Consider the following 18,359-nt stretch of genomic DNA (forward strand, 5'->3'; position numbering starts at 1 on the left):
GACAGCATAAATTATAATTGGACTATGCCACTCTGCAGGCTTCCCATCTCAGTTGAAATTGCTGAGCATCAACTGTCTTTCTTGCTTTCTGTGTTAGCAAACAGTGTAGCTTGTAGCAGCTGTGTAAGTGATTGAAAGTCAGTCTTTTTGGTTTAGCATGTGGATGAACTGCACAGTCCACAGCTACAACCAGACGGTAACAAATTTAACGAGAAGGCCAGATTCCAAACTATCATGGGCCTGACATATAAATCAGGCCATAGATAGATAGATAGATAGAAATTTATATATGATCAATTTTTTCACTCTACTTGAGAAGGGGGCAATATAATGCTACGTCATGGCTGCGTGGTAAAGATTTTACCAAGATTAAATGAAGTATGTAACTTCCATATATATCTTGTTACCTGTTGATGGTGGAAGTAGAAAGTGTGTTTGTTTGTTTGTTTGTTTGAACAAAGGGAAGTAGAAGGCATCTAATATATGAAAAAAGTTGCACAGAGCACTTTAAACCTAAAGATGCATGCTGTTGTTCATAAACATTTTTCTTCCACAAGCCTTAGTGTATGAATTTCCCTTTCAGGTCAAACCAAGATGGATGCGGGTGATTCCCAGTTTCAGCCTCTGGCTCTGGCTGACACCCTGACATTTGATGGTCTGGGAACTCCTTTGCAGGCTCCTTTGGCATCACCACAAGAGTAAGTCTGATTTTATAAGTCTAAGCTGCTTCTTCACAGCCCAGAGAGGAGCGTGGGAAAGACGGTGTTTTGTCTTTTTGAGCAGGCAGTGTGTGCCCTGTACGCTAGATGAAGTGCTTGGCCCTCCAACCACACCTGAAGCCCGGAACGATGAGAAGGCTCTATTAGAGCAGCTGGTTAACTTCCTCAGTGGGACAGATGAAAGCGAACTGGCTGAGCTTGACAAAGCCCTGGGTATCGACAAACTGATACAGGTGAGTAGGTCATAAAGCTTGTAAGACAGTGGAAAGGCTTACTGAACTCTGAGTGCTTTTATACTACAAACATATTAACAAAGCACTTTAGCTTTTGCTGTTGGACACTTTGACCAGCAGACTGGACTTTAAGCCCTGCAAAGGCTTTACAAGATTAATTTTAAGACCAGTGCATGATCATTAATTTTACGATGTTGCTATAATTAATCAAAACATTCAAAACAGTTGCTCAGCTGAAGCGCTGGCAGCCTCTGCTGGCCTCTGATCTGTTTTTTTGTGCCATCCACAAGGATTTGGCACAAGAAATATAAATAAAACTCCTGGATGGCATTCAAGTAAAACACAAGGTGATTCAATTAGTTTATAATGTTTACCTTTACTTCTGTTCAACTCTTCTAACCGCAGTCGTTTAGTTTATTTTGGCTTGTTTAAAAGCAAATAATCTGCCAAATAATCACAGGCGATCTCTGGCTTTTATGCTTCTTTCAGTTCTTTGTAACACTCAGGTAACACATCAGATACGATTTAAATGGAATTAAAATATTTCAGTGTTTCAAAAACATCAACATCGCTGTGGCAGCGACATTGTTTCAATGGCTGAAAATGATTATGGTTCGATGTCAGACTTGCTTTTCCAAACCAGGAAAACAGGTGATGATGTGTTTTTTTGGGCGGAGCCAAATCGCTGATAGAAAGTAATTGCTCTGTAAGTGCAAGTGACTATAGGTGTACGCTGTGGAAATGACATGTGTAGATTGATTTTTGTGTAATGGACTGACGTGCAAGCTGTACCTGGAGCGAGGCGATAACAGCAGCAGTACTGGCAGTTGAACAGTGAAGTAAACAATGAGGAACAAAGTGTGGCTTTGGAGTCCTCTGTCATCATGTAACTGTGATCGTATCATGTGGTCCAAGGGTTGAGCTAAGTTTGTCTTTAGTCATAGCCATTCATTTACTTAATGCTAGCATTAATGCGGACTGGTGTTCCAGATAAACTGTCTACAAGAACTTTGGTTTGTTTACATCATACTTCTGTGTCTGTTTGGTGACTGCTGTGATGCCAAAGTCTTTTGAAAGTGTAGCTTTGCAGTTGCTTCTGTCTCTGCTTCACCTTTAATAACTACATTGCTGACTTAATGTGCCTTAAAGACTTCATTTGGTCCACTTTGGTTTTATTAACGTTTTTGCATTTTAGTTAGTGTAAAATTGAATACTTTTATGAGTATCTACGTGTAAATAATAGTGCTGTTTCATTGTTTTTTGCCTGGGAGTAGAGATTCTTATAGTGCTTTGTTTATATATCACTACACTGTGGAAACTAGGGCTGGGCCATATTATACCGTTCACGGTAATACCGGTATAATGTTAGGCAACGATAGGAAAATGAAATATCGCGATAGAATGGGAGTAAAACGCGCATGCGCAGTGCCTTTGTTTTCATACGCACATGGCCGATTGTTGAGTGAAACAGATGAACCAGAATTGGTTTGTAAAAATGGTGCAACTTCCGTGATGTGGAACTGGTTTGGTGTTTGTCCGTCAGATACACAACAAAGCACATTTTTTTGCAGAACATGCAAGCGGCCGTCGTTATTGTCATATTTGTCGGACTAAGATGCTCTTAAATCTGGGAGTAATCTGGGTCCTAAACTCCATATGCTTCAGGTCAAACAACACTGCAGCATCACTTAGAGTTAAAAACTGTCTAAATTATTTCATCTTTAATAAAACGATCAGCATTGCTGCTTTACCAGGTGTAACTATGAAGTTTAACTTCCAGGCATCCATGAAAACAAAAGTTATTACATTTAACGGAGTTAGAAGTTAGCAGGAAGCTAGCGGAAGTTAGCTCGCTAGTTTCGCTAGTTACCTAAGCATGATATTGCATGTTCTGACTGAGAGATTTCTGAAAAAAATCAAACGTACAGCTCTGCTATCACTTCCAACATAAATGAAGACAGGAAACTAAACAGCAGTGACGTTTGTAGGGTTACTGAAGTTGGGCTAGCTGGTATATAATGATGTGCTACGTGATCGCTAGCGACACAGCTATGTTAGCATAACATAAACAGTGAAGCTGGAGGACGAACACTAACACTTTTCCACTTATAAAAGTTAACGTGAAGGTTCTTCATGGTTAGAGACAAATGCAATCGCATGGCAGGATGCTGTAAACGGACCAAACTTCAGTCAGGAGAACAACTGAGATAATCCATCCACAATACGAGGTTAGTCATTAATATACTGCAGCAACATGGGAATAGAGCAGCTGCCAGAGAATTCAACATTAATGAATCAATGGTACAGAAGTGGAGGAAGCAAGAAGAATGAGTTTAATAAAGTTTGATTTATCTGACTGCTTTGTTTCGCTTAATGTGCCTTATAATCCCGTGCACCTTATGGTCCGAAAAATGCGTACTGCACCTCTTTTTAACTTCAGTGGATATTATACATGGTTATGCTCAGGATATGTCAGCCCATTTCTACTGGAAATGCCTTTTGGTTAAACTTTCAGCAAGGAATTTGCATTTGCACTGTTACATTTTTATAAAGCTTTAATGTACATAAAAACCAGCTTCTTGTTTAAGTGAAAATAAATGGAAGGTTGTCTTTTTGCGCTAGTAATGTTGTGGAGTTGTATTTTGTCTCGCATCAATTATATCGTCGGTTATATCGTTATCGCAAATTTTCAAATATATATCGTGATAAATATTTTTGGCCATATCGCCCTGCTCTAGTGGAAACCCAGTTGCCCCGGACATTTGAGACGTTCTTTCTGTGAGACAGCAGAGCTAACCGCAGCACCACCATGGTGTGAAACTGTTGCAAAGGCCTTTATGATATAAACAATAAGTCTGGGTTGTGATAAAGGGAACAGATGGTTAGATTTCAGACTTCAGGTCTCAAGTAACTCCAGGTCCAATAATTATCTTGTATGTTATTGCTCTCACTTTCCAGAATGTTTATTTTCTCTTCTAAATGACCAAATAGATATACTAACATATTACTTAAAAAGCAACTTGACTAGAAAGTACTGGAAAAATCCTACCCCATCTTACTGAAGGACACTTTGTGGTGGTTACGAGACAACATCGTCATAATGATTTCCTTTTCCTGTTTTATTTCCCTCTTCGTAGGGTGGCTGCTTTGACCCTTTACCTCAAAATTTTCCACCCCAGCAACCCACTGCCACCCCAGTTTCCATAGACCCTAAACTCCCCACCTACCCTTCCCAATTCACACCAGCTCCACAAGCTCCTTTTCCTCCAGAGCTGGGCACGGTGGGGGTGCAGGGTCTGGGGTTCGGAGCCCCTCGAGGGGCCTTCCCCGGTGGGACGGGCATGGGACTGAGGCCAGGCATGACCAGACCACAGGGGATGGGCAATCCGGTCAGGCTGCCACCGAACCAACTGCGCCTGCAGCTGCAGCAGAGACTACAAGGCCCACAGCAGGTAAGGACACAGAGTCAGTTTGTCCGGTGTGTATTCAGCTCATTAACCTGTAAATGATGTCGCCTCTTTTTCTTCTGCCTCTAACATTTTAAGTAACTACTGTGAACTTTGTTTAGGTGTAATTTATTCACAGAATTTTATTGACCTGTTATGCTAATTCCCAGCTCCATAATTTTATTAAAATTAGCTTTACATGGTTAACAGTTCCAAATAGTTATCTTATAATGGTCCTCTGTGCAGGCCCTGGATCAGGGCTGGGAGAACTCCAGGCCTCAAGGGCCGGTGTCCTGCAGGGATTAGATGTGTCCTTGATCCAACACTGCTTATTTAAATGACTAAGTTACCTCCTCAACATGTCTTGAAGTTCTCCAGAGGCCTGGTAATGAACTAATCATTTGATACAGGTGTGTTGACCCAGGAGGATATCTAAAACCTGCAGGACACCGGCCCTTCAGGCCTGGAGTTGAATGTTTTTGGAAGTAGTTTTTAGTTTGTTTTTAGTTTTAGCTATTTTAGGGGGATATCTGTGTGTGCAGGTGACTATTACTGTGCATAATTATTAGGCAACTTAACAAAAAACAAATATATACCCATTTCAATTATTTATTTTTACCAGTGAAACCAATATAACATCTCCACATTCACAAATATACATTTCTGACATTCAAAAACAAAACAAAAACAAATCAGCGACCAATATAGCCACCTTTCTTTGCAAGGACACTCAAAAGCCTGCCATCCATGGATTCTGTCAGTGTTTTGATCTGTTCACCATCAACATTGCGTGCAGCAGCAACCACAGCCTCCCAGACACTGTTCAGAGAGGTGTACTGTTTTCCCTCCTTGTAAATCTCACATTTGATGATGGACCACAGGTTCTCAATGGGGTTCAGATCAGGTGAACAAGGTGGCCATGTCATTAGTTTTTCTTCTTTTATACCCTTTCTTGCCAGCCACGCTGTGGAGTACTTGGACGCGTGTGATGGAGTAGGGCTGCTCGATTATGGCAAAAATGATAATCACGATTATTTTCACTGAAATTGAGATCACGATTATTTGACGATATTTATTTAACCCTTTAAGACCTACTATAGAACCAAGTCCACCAGAGCTTTTTTTTTTTTTTTTTACATGCTGTAGTGCCATTTGTGGGAGCATTTCAAGTTGCTACATCAATACAACTGTTATAGCCCATATTTTAATAATATGTATGCATTAAGTCCATAGTAACTACATAAATTGCAAAAAAGTGCAATAAACTACAAAAAAAATTGAAAATCGCTTTTGTTTTGTTTACATATATTTCTACTTGGAGAAATTTAAGAGGTTTATCCCTCAAAACTTTAAATACAATAAAGTTGCAAAAAATAGTTTACAACAACAGGAAATTTATTTTGAGTGTCTTCATAGTTTTATTTTGGAGATACAGCAATTTTTATATACTGCAGGAAAAACAAAAAACAATCCTATGATGCAAATTTGCAAAGAAAACAGCAGGTGCATCATTTCACTGTGGGAAGTGTTACGAACAGCTGATAGGAACGGCAAAGCCTGTGACCGAGGACAAGCTGATGGCATCAGATGTAAGTACAACTCCTCCGGTTTCATATGCAAAACAAATTATTGCGCTAGCTTACACGGTTCAGGTTCTACAGGGATTTAACAATAGTTACACAACACGGAGCGTGCTGCTCTGACCGGCTTTAAAGGGTTAACAATGACTTTAAAAAAATAATATAAAATAGTGTGCAACACCACTGAAGTTTTTTTTTTTTAAACTCTCTTTTCAACCAACGGCAGTCACTCTCCAAATAACTTCTGCTTAGCTTTCCGAGCTTCCCTCGGGTCCTCTTAATCAGCGGTCTCCAACCTTTTTTGCGCCACGGACCGGTTTATGCCCGACAATATTTTCACGGACCGGCCTTTAAGGTGTCGCGGATAAATGAGGGAGGGGCTAATAATCGGCTCAGTCATTTTTAATGATCGTTGAAAGCCCAGATCGTAATCGTGATTAAAATTCGATTAATTGAGCAGCCCTATGATGGAGCATTGTCCTGCATGAAAATCATGTTTTCTTGAAGGATGCAGACTTCTTCCTTTACCACTGCTTGAAGAAGGCGTCTTCCAGAAACTGGCAGTAGGACTGGGAGTTGAGCTTGACTCCATCCTCAACCCGAAAAGGCCCCACAAGCTCATCTTTGATGATACCAGCCCAAACCAGTACTCCACCTCCACCTTGCTGGCGTCTGAGTCGGACTGGAGCTCTCTGCCCTTTACCAATCCAGCCACGGGCCCATCCATCTGGCCCATCAAGACTCACTCTCATTTCATCAGTCCATAAAACCTTAGAAAAACCAGTCTTGAGATATTTCTTGGCCCAGTCTTGACGTTTCAGCTTGTGTGTCTTGTTCAGTGGTGGTCGTCTTTCAGCCTTTCTTACCTTGGCCATGTCTCTGAGTATTGCACACCTTGTGCTTTTGGGCACTCCAGTGATGTTGCAGCTCTGAAATATGGCCAAACTGGTGGCAAGTGGCATCTTGGCAGCTGCACGCTTGACTTTTCTCAGTTCATGGGCAGTTATTTGGCGCCTTGGTTTTTCCACACGCTTCTTGCGACCCTGTTGACTATTTTGAATGAAACGCTTGATTGTTCGATGATCACGCTTCAGAAGCTTTGCAATTTTGAGGCTGCTGCATCCCTCTGCAAGATATCTCACTATTTTTGACTTTTCTGAGCCTGTCAAGTCCTTCTTTTGACCCATTTTGCCAAAGGAAAGGACGTTGCCTAATAATTATGCACACCTGATACAGGGTGTTGATGTCATTAGACCACACCCCTTCTCATTACAGAGATGCACATCACCTAATATGCTTAATTGGTAGTAGGCTTTCGAGCCTATACAGCTTGGAGTAAGACAACATGCATGAAGAGGATGATGTGGACAAAATACTCATTTGCCTAATAATTCTGCACTCCCTGTAGATCATTCCACTGTCTGAAATAAGTCATTTTAGCTCCTGTCTCTTTAAGGTCACCTTCCATTTAAAGCTTCAAACTCAGATGAAATATTATTGAAACTGTGACCATGTTATGAGAAACCACGACAAGGCATAACAGGCAGCTGAGATAAAACGATGTCCCTTTACCTTTTTTTTCTCCTCTCTCATCTCTAGTGCTCGACTCCTCTTTCTCCCCGCTGCTCTTCTCTTCTGTCTCCACACTGTCCAATAGTGTTATTTTCTTTGTCTCTGATTTAATTTCTTCTTCTCTGTTATTGCTCTTATCGTGTCTCTGGTCTAGTCCAACCTGTCTGACCTCTGCTCATTGGGATTTTCTCTTTGCTGCAGCTCCAGAACAGGCTGGCAGGGATGAATCAGTTTCCAGGAGGAGCCCAGCATGTGAACATGGGGATTCGTCAGGGGGTGCAACAACCTCAAATGCCCTCGCAAGTGAGTCACGGTGGTAGAGAGCGTTTGTCTACTCACCACCCTGCTTTTGTTAGCAGGCTGAACTTTGTGGATTTAACTATAGATTTTTTTTCAGATAAAAAAAAGTGATAATAATCAATATTGGTGCTGAAATTCAAGCCATAGAAATGAATAACTGTGTGTCTGTTTATATACTGCACATGCCAGTTAAGCATAATGTGCATTTCTGTCCATTAATTTAACAAGTTCACAGTATTCTTTGTTGCTTTGTTTAAGCTCTTGTTAAAAATGGCAATCATATATGTTTTATACCGGCTCTAAATCTCACAGTGTAAACCCAACACCTTTTTGTTCATGAGTTTTTTTTCTGTAACCTACTTTCATCATCAGTATCATGAGATATATCATAGTTTGCTGTAAAACTCCATCAGTCTAATGTCTGTGATATAAAGTGATCGAAACGGGCCTGGGTACCCTGGATGTTCGACCGTTTCTGAAAACCTGACTGGAGAAAACTTGAAAGCAAATGAAAAGTATCTTTCGCACCAACATTTTGGATTTAGATACTCGCAATCGGTACAAATGAATTTGGTTGCAGTTTTTTAATAGAGCTTAAATTTTCCACACCGGAGATTTCATGTTCCTGCACTTAACGAGGATACGAGGGCCCAAGAAAGGGCAAACTAAAAACACCGAATTTCCACGCACCTCTGTAACTCTGAAAATATTTACAGTGTGAAGGTAAAATTATGCATTACTTTATTTAATAAACAAAAGTTATCATACAAAATAATTAGCTGATTTTTGGGGGGTCAGGTGAGACTCCAAAAGAATGTAAGGCTACGTTCACACTGCAGGCGAAAGCGCATCAAATCCGATTTTTTTTGACCCTATGCGACCCATATCCGATCATGCTATGACAGTGTGAACGGAACAAATCTGATATTTTCAAATCCGATCTGGGTCACTTTCGTATGTGGTACTGAATCCGATACATATCCGATGTTTCAGAAAGCGACTGCTGTTTGAATGGTCGTGTCGCATTAAATCCGTCTTTTACGTCACTGACACAAGACAGACGCCAATTATCAGCGCCGGAGAAGCGCCCGAGAAGACATCGCGAACGCTTCCTGGCCATCCGGTGAAACTGTTGGGAAGACAACGTTGGAGAAACGTGAACATTTTATTTGTACTGTATAATCTGCAGATTCTGACAGAAATCTGCAACTATCCTTTGAAGCACCGCTCCTCTAAAACAGCAATAAGGATCATCATTAGGTTATCTACATTATTATGTAAATAACAAAATAACTTAAAGCAAAAATTGGGAAACATGAAGTCCAAAGTCTTTATATTAAGGGCCATCAGTCAAACAATACTGTTGCTCTGGGTCTAAACAGAGCGCGTTGTGTGTGACGTCTTCTTTTGCGCATGCGGGCCGCTTTGAGCGTTCACACTAGAGCGCGTTTGCTGACGCATTTTATTTGTAGTGTGAACGAGCAGACAAAAAAATCGGATTTGATCAAAAAATCGGAATTGAGCATTAAGACCTGCAGTGTGAACGTAGCCTAAGTGTCCTAATGCAGGCTTTAATTTCGGTCTCGTATTGGCTTTTTGTGCCAGTGCCAGCCACATAAGATCTTTGAACCCTACCAGGAGCTGATTGAAATTAAGAAAATTAGGACTGCCAGTCTTCTTCAAATCATATTAATAACTTGCTTTTTTTCTGTGCTATGGTTATTATGCTGGTCTTTAAATTGGGTGAATTTTCTTTCTTAAGCCTGTACAAAGCAGCTCAGGATAATAAGATTAACTATCATATTTAGGTTGAACATGGGCAATAAGTTCTCTGTAACAGGCTCTTTTACTCCCTCTCAGCAGCCTCCGCTGAATGCCCAGATGCTGGCTCAGCGTCAGCGGGAACTCTACAGCATCCAGCATCGCCAACGCCAGCTATTCCAGCAGAAGGTCATGCTGATGAGACAGAACATAGCAGGCACTCCCACTGGAGCCGTGGGGCCCATTGGGACTGCTAGGGTCCCCAAAGCTCCCCCCACAACGACTCAACAACAGCAGCAACAGCAGTTCAACTTCCCACCAGGGTACAACCTGATGGCGGGAAACCCTCCTACCTCACCAAGTCACTTCAGCCCCATTACCGCGGGCCCTCTGGACAACAAGCTGCCCGGCAGAGTTCCCCTGAACAACCAGACGTTGATGGGTGGCGTGCAGGGCCAGTTCAACAGCACCGTCAACTCCTCATTGCAGCAAGGCCTGTTTCAGCAGTTTGGAGGGTCCGGTGAGTTCACGGGAGCAAAATAACCAAAATACTAAACCACGACAGGCTCACTTTAAAATATCAAAACTTTTTGTAATTAATACAGGTGGAGACAGGTGAAGAGATGTTGGTGTGAACCTGGTTTTTGTTTGTTCTGCTTTGTTTTGTTTTTTTGGGGGAGGGGGATGACTTCTGTTTAGGTCAAGGCACCTGGGGTAGCTTTAGGAAATAGGATGTGGTCTGCATTAAATGCAATTAGAAGTAGGACCATGAAGGGAATTGTTAAACAAATATTTTTATCACACAAACTGACATGAAAAATAAATGATTGTTTTACTACTGATTGGTAAAATTAACTTATAATGCCATTGTTCAACAGTGAGGTTAAATTGACTATTAGTTTACCATTGGTTAACACCAATTATAATGAAGCTTTACACTCAACAGTTTTGACAGACTTAGAGGTGCAAGTCCCTAAAGCCAGCTGGGAATCAGACTTCCAAGGCTTCCAACTTCGACTTCAGTCTGCAAACCACCGGATCCTTGAAGCTCCTTCTGGAGTTCTGCAGGAGCGCTGCCCCATGTGGCTTTTTCAGGCTAACACTGGCTGGGCCCTTACTGGTAAAACAAACAAACAAACGAAAAAAGCAAGACTTCAAGGTTATCTTTGGTGACCCCCTCCCTCTGTGTGCGTAGCCTCGGACAGGTCACAGGGTTCTTCTTGTCTTTTCCAACATACACTCCACCCTCACTCCTTACCCTGGACCAGTTTGCCTGTTAAGACCTGACCAAGCGCAAGGGTGTAGGATTAAACCCTTTCACCATATTAAGGCGGTGATTCATCCCCATTTGAAGTTTCCTTGAAGAGGACATATTTAAACCTTGTTCACAAATTGGAGGAAAAATTGGTGTGGATACTAAACTGATCTGTTGTGATGAATAAAGAGGTGGAGCTGAAGGTGCTGGTAACAACAATTGTAGATTCAGCCAGCAGGAATGAGCTTCCTCCAAAAGTGTCTGGGCTCGTTCTTAGGAGTAGGTTGATGACCTCAGTAATCTGAGAGTAGAAATGCTGCTCTTCCATATTGAGTGACTGGATAGAGGCTCTTTGTTGTGCATTTAGCTCTAAGCACATGATTGTGTCTGCATTTCTGTTCGGAAGGTGTTGCCACCCTCTTTGTTGGTTGGTGAATTTGATTTTGTGCCTAAGAACATTAAAACCTTTTAAAAATTGATTCACCTACATAAATTTATTATGATTTCACATCTTTGAAACATCCATGTTTTCTTTTTCTTTTTTTTCTTTTTTTATGGAAGTGACATCAGAAACAGCAGCATGTGACATCACGTGATGGCGGAGCTTCAGTTCATCCTTTGTCATCCTTTTTTTTTTTTTTTTTAATAGGACAGGGGGAAAGAATGAAAGAAAGAGGGGGAGAGGAAGAAAGAAAACGTCGCCTGTGGGGCTCTTCAACCGGTGGGGGAGATTGTTACACCTTGCAGGAGCTTTCTTCCCCTCAGGAACTCTCTGCAGGAGGGGGAGATACAGGAGAGGTGGAGGAAGATCTCAGCCTGGGCGTCTATTGTCTCATGTAGTCTGGAAGACGAGTGGATGGTGGGGTGGGTGCAGTTTTCTCTGTGGTGGGGTTGGGTGGACTGTCCCGGGCTCTGTGGGGCCGGGGGGCGCTGCTGCGCTGGGCCCCGGTCTGGATGGGCCTGGGCCCCCCTTTCCCTGGCTGGTCGCGGAGTGTGGGAGTGCCTACTGGGGTCAGCGGGGGAGCTGGCCCCAGGGAGGGGTCACCTGCCCCTCCCTTCCTTCCCTCCCCATCTCCAGCTGCCTCCCTCCTCCTGCTCCACCACAACCACCCACACATGCAGGGCCTTGGAGTAGGGGTATGTCACCAGGATGCAGAGGAGGCTACCCCCCCCTCTGTCCCCTTCTGGCTGCCTCTGCCTCAATTTTATCCCACAACTTAGACATTCACATTACTCACACCCTCATTACACATACATATAGGATCTTGGGGGTGGGCACGATACACGGAGTCCAAGTTACCATCAGGGTGTACGCCTCACCCCTGGCGTCGTTGCCCACCTCTCAATTTTAAATACATGTAGACATTGAGGGCTAGCAGGAGGGACCATGCGCTTACCTGCTGCTCTCTGGCAGGTAGCTCCATGCCCTCCTGGGTTTTAATTGCACCTTAGAACACACATGCATCAACACTACAATGAGCGGGTGGAGGGAGGTTTGGAGTCTTCTCTCACCCCCATTCTCTGCGGCCTACTGGAGCGGGGGGGCTAGGAGGAGTGGGCCGTCCGACTGCGGTCTGGGGCCTCCCTGCTGCTGCGGAGTCGGGGCGGTCTGCCTCTCCCCACCGCAGGGAAAAGGGTAACACCACCTGGGTCTGGGTGCAGTTCCCCCCTCCAGGGGCAAGGGTACCTAGACCCGGTTAGTAGAGTACGCTTGGGGAGTGTGATCGTGTATACAGCGTCCCTTTATGTCTGTCTCCACGTCGGTTGAGTGTGAAGTACATATGAGAGCATGAGGGTGGGAATGGATGTTTGTATCTGTGTGTGCCTGTATGTCTGTGTCTATATGTCAGGTTGGGTATCAGACGCCACCTCTCTGGGGACATCTCAGGCCCTCCAAGGTTTGGAGGCCTATCTCCACCCACCACCACTTCCCCTGCCGGTGGCGGACTCCCTCAGGTATCGGTGCGTTGGTGGTTCTTTGTATCTGGGGGTGGGCGTCCGGGTACACACCGGCTCACTCCTTGGCGGCCGCTTATTGGGGCTCGCTCGGGCCACTTTGGAGGTGGGGTGCCCCCGGCCTCTCGGCCTGGGGCTCGGTCACTCAGGCACAGCTGGCTGCCGGCGGAGCTCACGGGCGCGTCACTGCAACTCCCCCTGGCTTCTGCTCCGCGGCTGCTGAATGAGCTCTCATCTGGGACTCTCCTTAGCTCTTACTGGGACAGTGGCGCGGCTGCCCCTCTGTGGGTCTTCCTTGGTCTCTTGTGTTCTGGGGGCCTCTGGATGTCTGGAGTTTTGATCTCCTCCATACCTGCTTGATACCATGGAGGACGGGGCTGTGGCTCCCCACACTCTCTAGCAGATCATTACATGGAGAAACCTTTGGAATGCAAGCATGCTGATCCACACAGGTATGCACACAGGTGTACACATGGGTATTCACAGATGCGGACTACAGCTTTCTTGGCTGCTGCCTCAAAGCACACTGTGCGCTGTCTATCTTGCGTGCTGCACAATATCGTTTATTATTTAGTAACTATTGATATCTATGACTAGCTAGTTTATTGTGATGGTGCTTTTTTTTTTTTTTTTTTATTATGTTGCTCTTTGTTGTTTGCTGTCTCCCCTGTTTTTTTTGTTTTTCTTTCTCTCCATACAGGTGACCCAGGAGTTTGTTGTTTTTTTTTGTTTTTTGTTTTTTGTTTTTTTTTCTCTCTTCCGCCCTTCTCAACATCCATGTTTTCTTTGTTACAGCTGTGGTCCAGCAAGACCCACCGTTTGCTCCTGAGATGAGCCCCTCCAGCCCACTTTTATCACCTCAGAACTCCACCTCCCAGAGTCCTCTACTTCAGCAAAACTCATCTACTGGCTACCAGTCACCCGACATGAAAGGCTGGCAACCAACAAGCGTGGGCAGGTTAGGAGCATGCATACAGTTTATAAGGAACAAAGACATTTGCAAACATTAATAAATGAAATCTGTGAGGCCGGTTTTAACTCCTCTCTGACTGTTTTCTGTGCTGCAGCCTGTTCAGTCAGTCAGGACAGAGCGCAGGGCAGCCGTTTGGCCAGCAGGGGGTTTATAACAACATGAGCATCACCGTTTCCATGGCCGGGGGCTCGAGTGGCGTCAGCTCATTACCTCCCATTGGGCAGTCAGTTGGCATGAGCAACAGTAACCTCAGCAACGTTGGTTCAGTGTGCAGCGACCAGCAGGTCAGTGACTTTGAACCTGCCAGCTTGGACAGCTGTGATAGTTTCATGTCCCAATGACCACCTTTCACTGCTTCATTTCCTGTTTTACTTTGCATCGGGATATACACCCCAGTTGCATTTGCTTTGTCTTAGTTTCAGTTTGTGGCTTTACTTTAGAGTATGCTCATAGGATGCAGAGTTCTCCTTCCAGTCTCCATTTACGCCCCAAGTTAAATTGCTTTTTTTTTTTTTTTTTTTTTTTTGGATTGCATCGTGTGCTCCTGAAAATGTTTAGTGAGGTTAAAAAGGTTCAGCAAATGCACCGTTTCTTTCTTGTTCTTATTAGGTTAATTGTGCAGGCTCCAACCTTTACAGAGGCTTCCTTGTTGCTAAGTTACAAACCACCTCTTTATTTTTTTTAATAATTAAAAAAAAAAACACCTTGTAGCCTCAACAAATGGCATAATAAACAATGCAAAGTAGTGAATAAGCAACAAAACAGCCCTTGCATCAAACATTGCTGTTCAAATCTGTCAAAATGATTGACAGCTTTTAGACTTTTCCCGACGCTGTCAGTGATGGTTCTCGCGACCTCCTTCCCTCTGTAAGCATTGCCTCGCGCTTTATTCCCGTGTTTCTGCAGGTGCAGCAGGTCCAGGTATTTGCGGACGTCCAGTGCACAGTGAACCTTGTTGGCAGTGATTCCTACCTGAACCAGGGCTCCATCGGAGCTGCGGCCTCCCAGAAGGGCCCCGGACCCCAGGGCTCCCAGAACAACCAAGCCCAGCAGAAGAGCCTCCTCCAGCAGCTGCTCACTGAGTGACACCCCCCACCTCTTCTGCTCTCCTGCTCTATCTACTTCTCACTTCTACACCTCCTCCTTGGAGGGTCGGTGCACCAGACCCATTGCTGTCTCTGTCTCACCTTTTGGATGGATCGATGTACGGACGGATGGATGTTTGGACGGCCACAGAGTAGGCTCAGAGAGGTCTGGCTGTCGGTGGAGTTTTCGCAGCCTAACCACTTCTGTGCTGGGGAGGGGTGGGGGTGGGGATTCAGGGCTGGTTGTTTGATGCCCAGAACATTTTAAGTCAAGACTGAAGTCAGAAGGAGCAGCAGTGTATTTAAACCTGCCTGTCTAATCTGTCTGACAACCTGTCTGTCTGCCTCAGCCTATTAAAGGCAGTGTTGTCTTGCTGCTCATTCCTTGGTGACCTACTTCCTGCTTCCTGACCCAAGAAAACAACTGCAACGTCATTGTAGTTTTGCCAAGTTTTTGTCACTGTCAAATCAGGGCCGGCCTCCTTTTTATTTGTGTTTTATATGTTTTTGTTAGTTTTGTTTGTTTTTGTTTTTTTCTGATCGGACGGTTTCTGTCAGGCCGTCGAAACAGCAAGCAGCAGCAGCAGCGCATCTCGGGAGCATGAGTTGCAGCATACAGCTGGGCTCAGTGTTTTTAAAGTGTTGGGATTATCCCACACAGCAGCACCTCTGGCTTTTATTTTTGTTTGTTTGTTTGTTGTTGTTTTTGTTTTGTTTTTTCTCTGCCTGTCTCTCAGCGATGTGGGAATGTTAAGGTTTCAGACCTCTGTGGCATTGTGGGATAGAAGCTCAGTATCAGCTGGTTCTGTGACTGTCTCTCTCTATCAGCTACGGTGCCTGGTGGAAGTTTGAGTTTTTCCCAAGCTCTGCTTCTTCTTCTTCTACTTCTACTTCTTCAACATATTATTCTATTACATCATTATTTTTTTGTTTGTGTTTTGGGTTGGATTGGGGATTGTTTTTTTTTGTTTGTTTGTTTGTTTTAAACTTCTGCTCTCGCCGTCATCATCATCATCATCTTCACGATCATCAGAACAAGCTTTGACAACAGCCAGGATGGATGGATGGATGGATGGATGGATGGGAGACAGACAGGATGCTGCTCAGTTTGGAACTTTACGTGTCTTCCTCCCCTGGGAGGAGGTTTTATTTTTATTTTTCTCAAAGTATAAGAAAAAAGGACTGTTATGATTATTTAACTGTCTGTCCGTCACATTTTACCCCTCACCTCAGCAGCTGTGAATACAGAGCCCCGTTGGGTTCTCTCTCTTTCTCTCTCTGTGTATCTTCATGCTATCTCTCAGCCTATCAGTGTTGTTTGCCATGTGCACCATGCAGGCAGGTAGTATTGTACAGTACAGAAGGACAAAGACTTGGGGATGAGCTCACTCTTGTAACTGCTTTCCTTTAAGAAAAAAAATGAGAAAAAACAAATGTAATTAATTGATTACTCAGAAAAGCAAAACATATATATTATAATGTGATTCGATCCAGGTTTTCTTTCTTCTTTTTTTTTTTTTAGATTGTTTTTTCGGCATCATGATATTGTAACACAGCTACATGTTGTGGTGGAGGAGGAAGACGTTATTCCAGCTTCTAAAATGTGAAACTTTTAAGCGATTTGATTTTTGAAGAATTTTTTTTTTTTTTATTAAAAAGGTAGATCTCGCTCCCTTTGGCGTCCCAGTCAGCACTACATGCAGCCACACTTAAAAAAAAAAATGGGTTTGATTGCTCTGCTTTCTCTCTTGTTGTAACCAGGGAGCTAGTTAGCCATCTTTCTTGCTTTCTCCTCTTTTTTTATTCTTATGTATGTACAATACTTTCAGAAAAACTTTTCAGACAGTACATGTGTTGTAACCATTGTATAAAAAAACAAAGCATAATGATAAACTGAAACCGGGCTCTTTGCTGTGAGCCGCAGCAAACGGCACGCTTTTGGATATTGTTCCTATATAATGACATTTAAGTAGAGGCTTTAGTGATAGAAGTTCCTAACAACGATGTGATGGATAATTGATTTAAAGCTGTCATGAATTTGAATCCAAACAGGAAGAGTTGCAAAAACATCCTTTCATTTTCTCCTCACCTCCTGGGAATCTTTATTATTATTATTTTTTTATTTTTTTTTACGAGGGATTTAACCCTCTTCTCCTTCCACCTCTGGTTTCCCTGATGAAGACTTCACTCCACTGGCCTACACACTCATATACAGTTTTCTGTTGACTACTGTTGCTCAGTCAGACACTGTGTCTCTCAGCGATAACAGACCTCTCGTGACAACAAAATTCAAATCTTAAGATGTGCTACTTACACCTTACCGGAAATTTAAGAAGGAGAAAACCCTGCTGAGACATTGCCTCTTAATATTCTTTACATGACTAAAATATTGTAGAGCTATAAACATGTAATATGTGGCTTAGGCACTTCTTAATGCATATGATTTTTCTAAATTTGCTCCAGTCCGACACCCTTTATCCAAAGGTTTAAATTAGAGGATGCTAAACAACATTTGGAATGAGTGTAACCAAACTTAGTGGTCTTTTTCTTTTCTTTTTCTATTCTTTTTTTTCAAAAGCAGGGCTCGTTCTGTCAGGGAGCATCATTCGAGTTTCCTCCTGTCAAATCTGCCACGCCTCAACGCCAGCACAAATATCGGGTGCTCCCTGATCGAACCGGTCTCAGTTTATTATTTCTCTTCCTTTCTCTCGTGGAAACTTGATCCATGGAGAAGGTTTCAAATAAAGCTCACTCCTCCCCCCAGCCACCCACCCACCCACTCAGCTAATAAGTCTTCAATCTGCCAAACTTGTCGCTCACGTAGGTGATGCAGTCACGTGGAATAGGGCTTCTTTCCTTTGTCTTTACACAGAGATACTTCGCCGTATGCAATGTTTTACCCAGAAAAAGAGGGATAGTATGCAAGGTCTACATTCCACCCACCAACTTCTGAAGTGTTTAATAATGTGAGAACCACTTTGTGCTCATCTGCAACGCTCTGTGTGACAATCTTGACGTGTTATTTGTGTGCAGAATCATGCAGTGTGCGTCCAAACAGTGGCTCCGGAAGTAAATGCAAAAACACCTCCAGTATAGAGAGGATTTCTTTCTATTTTTATATGGATTTATTTTAAAATCATGCTAACAAGTCTTCTTTCATAAATCAAGAAGAAGCAAACATAGCACTTGGTTATCATCGACTTTACTAATCGTTAAATCTGATGGATTTGTCCCAGAATAAGAAATAAAAGTAACTTGTATGTAAAATTAAAGCAGTGTACCAAATACAACAGTGGGGGCAAAAAGTGGCAAAAACTCACCAGCAAATTTTTGTTGCTTTTGTTTTGTAAATAATGTAATTGATCAAAAAAGTCCGAATTTCCAAACTCCTTATGTGTCGCTTATCTAATTTTTGAGAATTTTTTCGGTCCTTTGAACTGCATCGCAGTCCACAAGCAGTTAAAAACGTACTACCTCCA

At 43.2% G+C, this 18,359-nt stretch overlaps 1 protein-coding gene across 9 annotated transcripts in view; it reads left to right on the top strand.

Moving 5' to 3' along the window:
* ncoa1 (nuclear receptor coactivator 1) overlaps nt 1–17,671 on the top strand; it is a 101,534-nt gene extending 83,863 nt beyond the window's left edge. For 7 of the 9 annotated variants that reach the window (XM_085382917.1, XM_085382916.1, XM_085382912.1 and 4 more), the window contains 8 exons: nt 584–698; nt 784–952; nt 4,090–4,404; nt 7,752–7,853; nt 9,711–10,131; nt 13,618–13,780; nt 13,890–14,079; nt 14,702–17,671. In XM_085382917.1, the coding sequence (XP_085239043.1) occupies nt 584–698; nt 784–952; nt 4,090–4,404; nt 7,752–7,853; nt 9,711–10,131; nt 13,618–13,780; nt 13,890–14,079; nt 14,702–14,881 (1,655 nt within the window). In that variant the 3' untranslated portion in view covers nt 14,882–17,671. Of the gene's footprint in view, nt 1–583; nt 699–783; nt 953–4,089; nt 4,405–7,751; nt 7,854–9,710; nt 10,132–11,515; nt 12,250–13,617; nt 13,781–13,889; nt 14,080–14,701 lie in introns of those variants that run through there. The other 2 variants (XM_085382913.1, XM_085382921.1) reach the window with 2 other exon arrangements.
* Nucleotides 17,672–18,359: the final 688 nt, after the last annotated feature.

The sequence above is a fragment of the Rhamphochromis longiceps genome, linkage group LG15 (genome assembly GCF_057381845.1).
Source record: "Rhamphochromis longiceps isolate RC_006_pf linkage group LG15, R_longiceps_female_GT1.1, whole genome shotgun sequence".
In the NCBI taxonomy this organism is placed as follows: Eukaryota; Metazoa; Chordata; class Actinopteri; order Cichliformes; family Cichlidae; genus Rhamphochromis; species Rhamphochromis longiceps.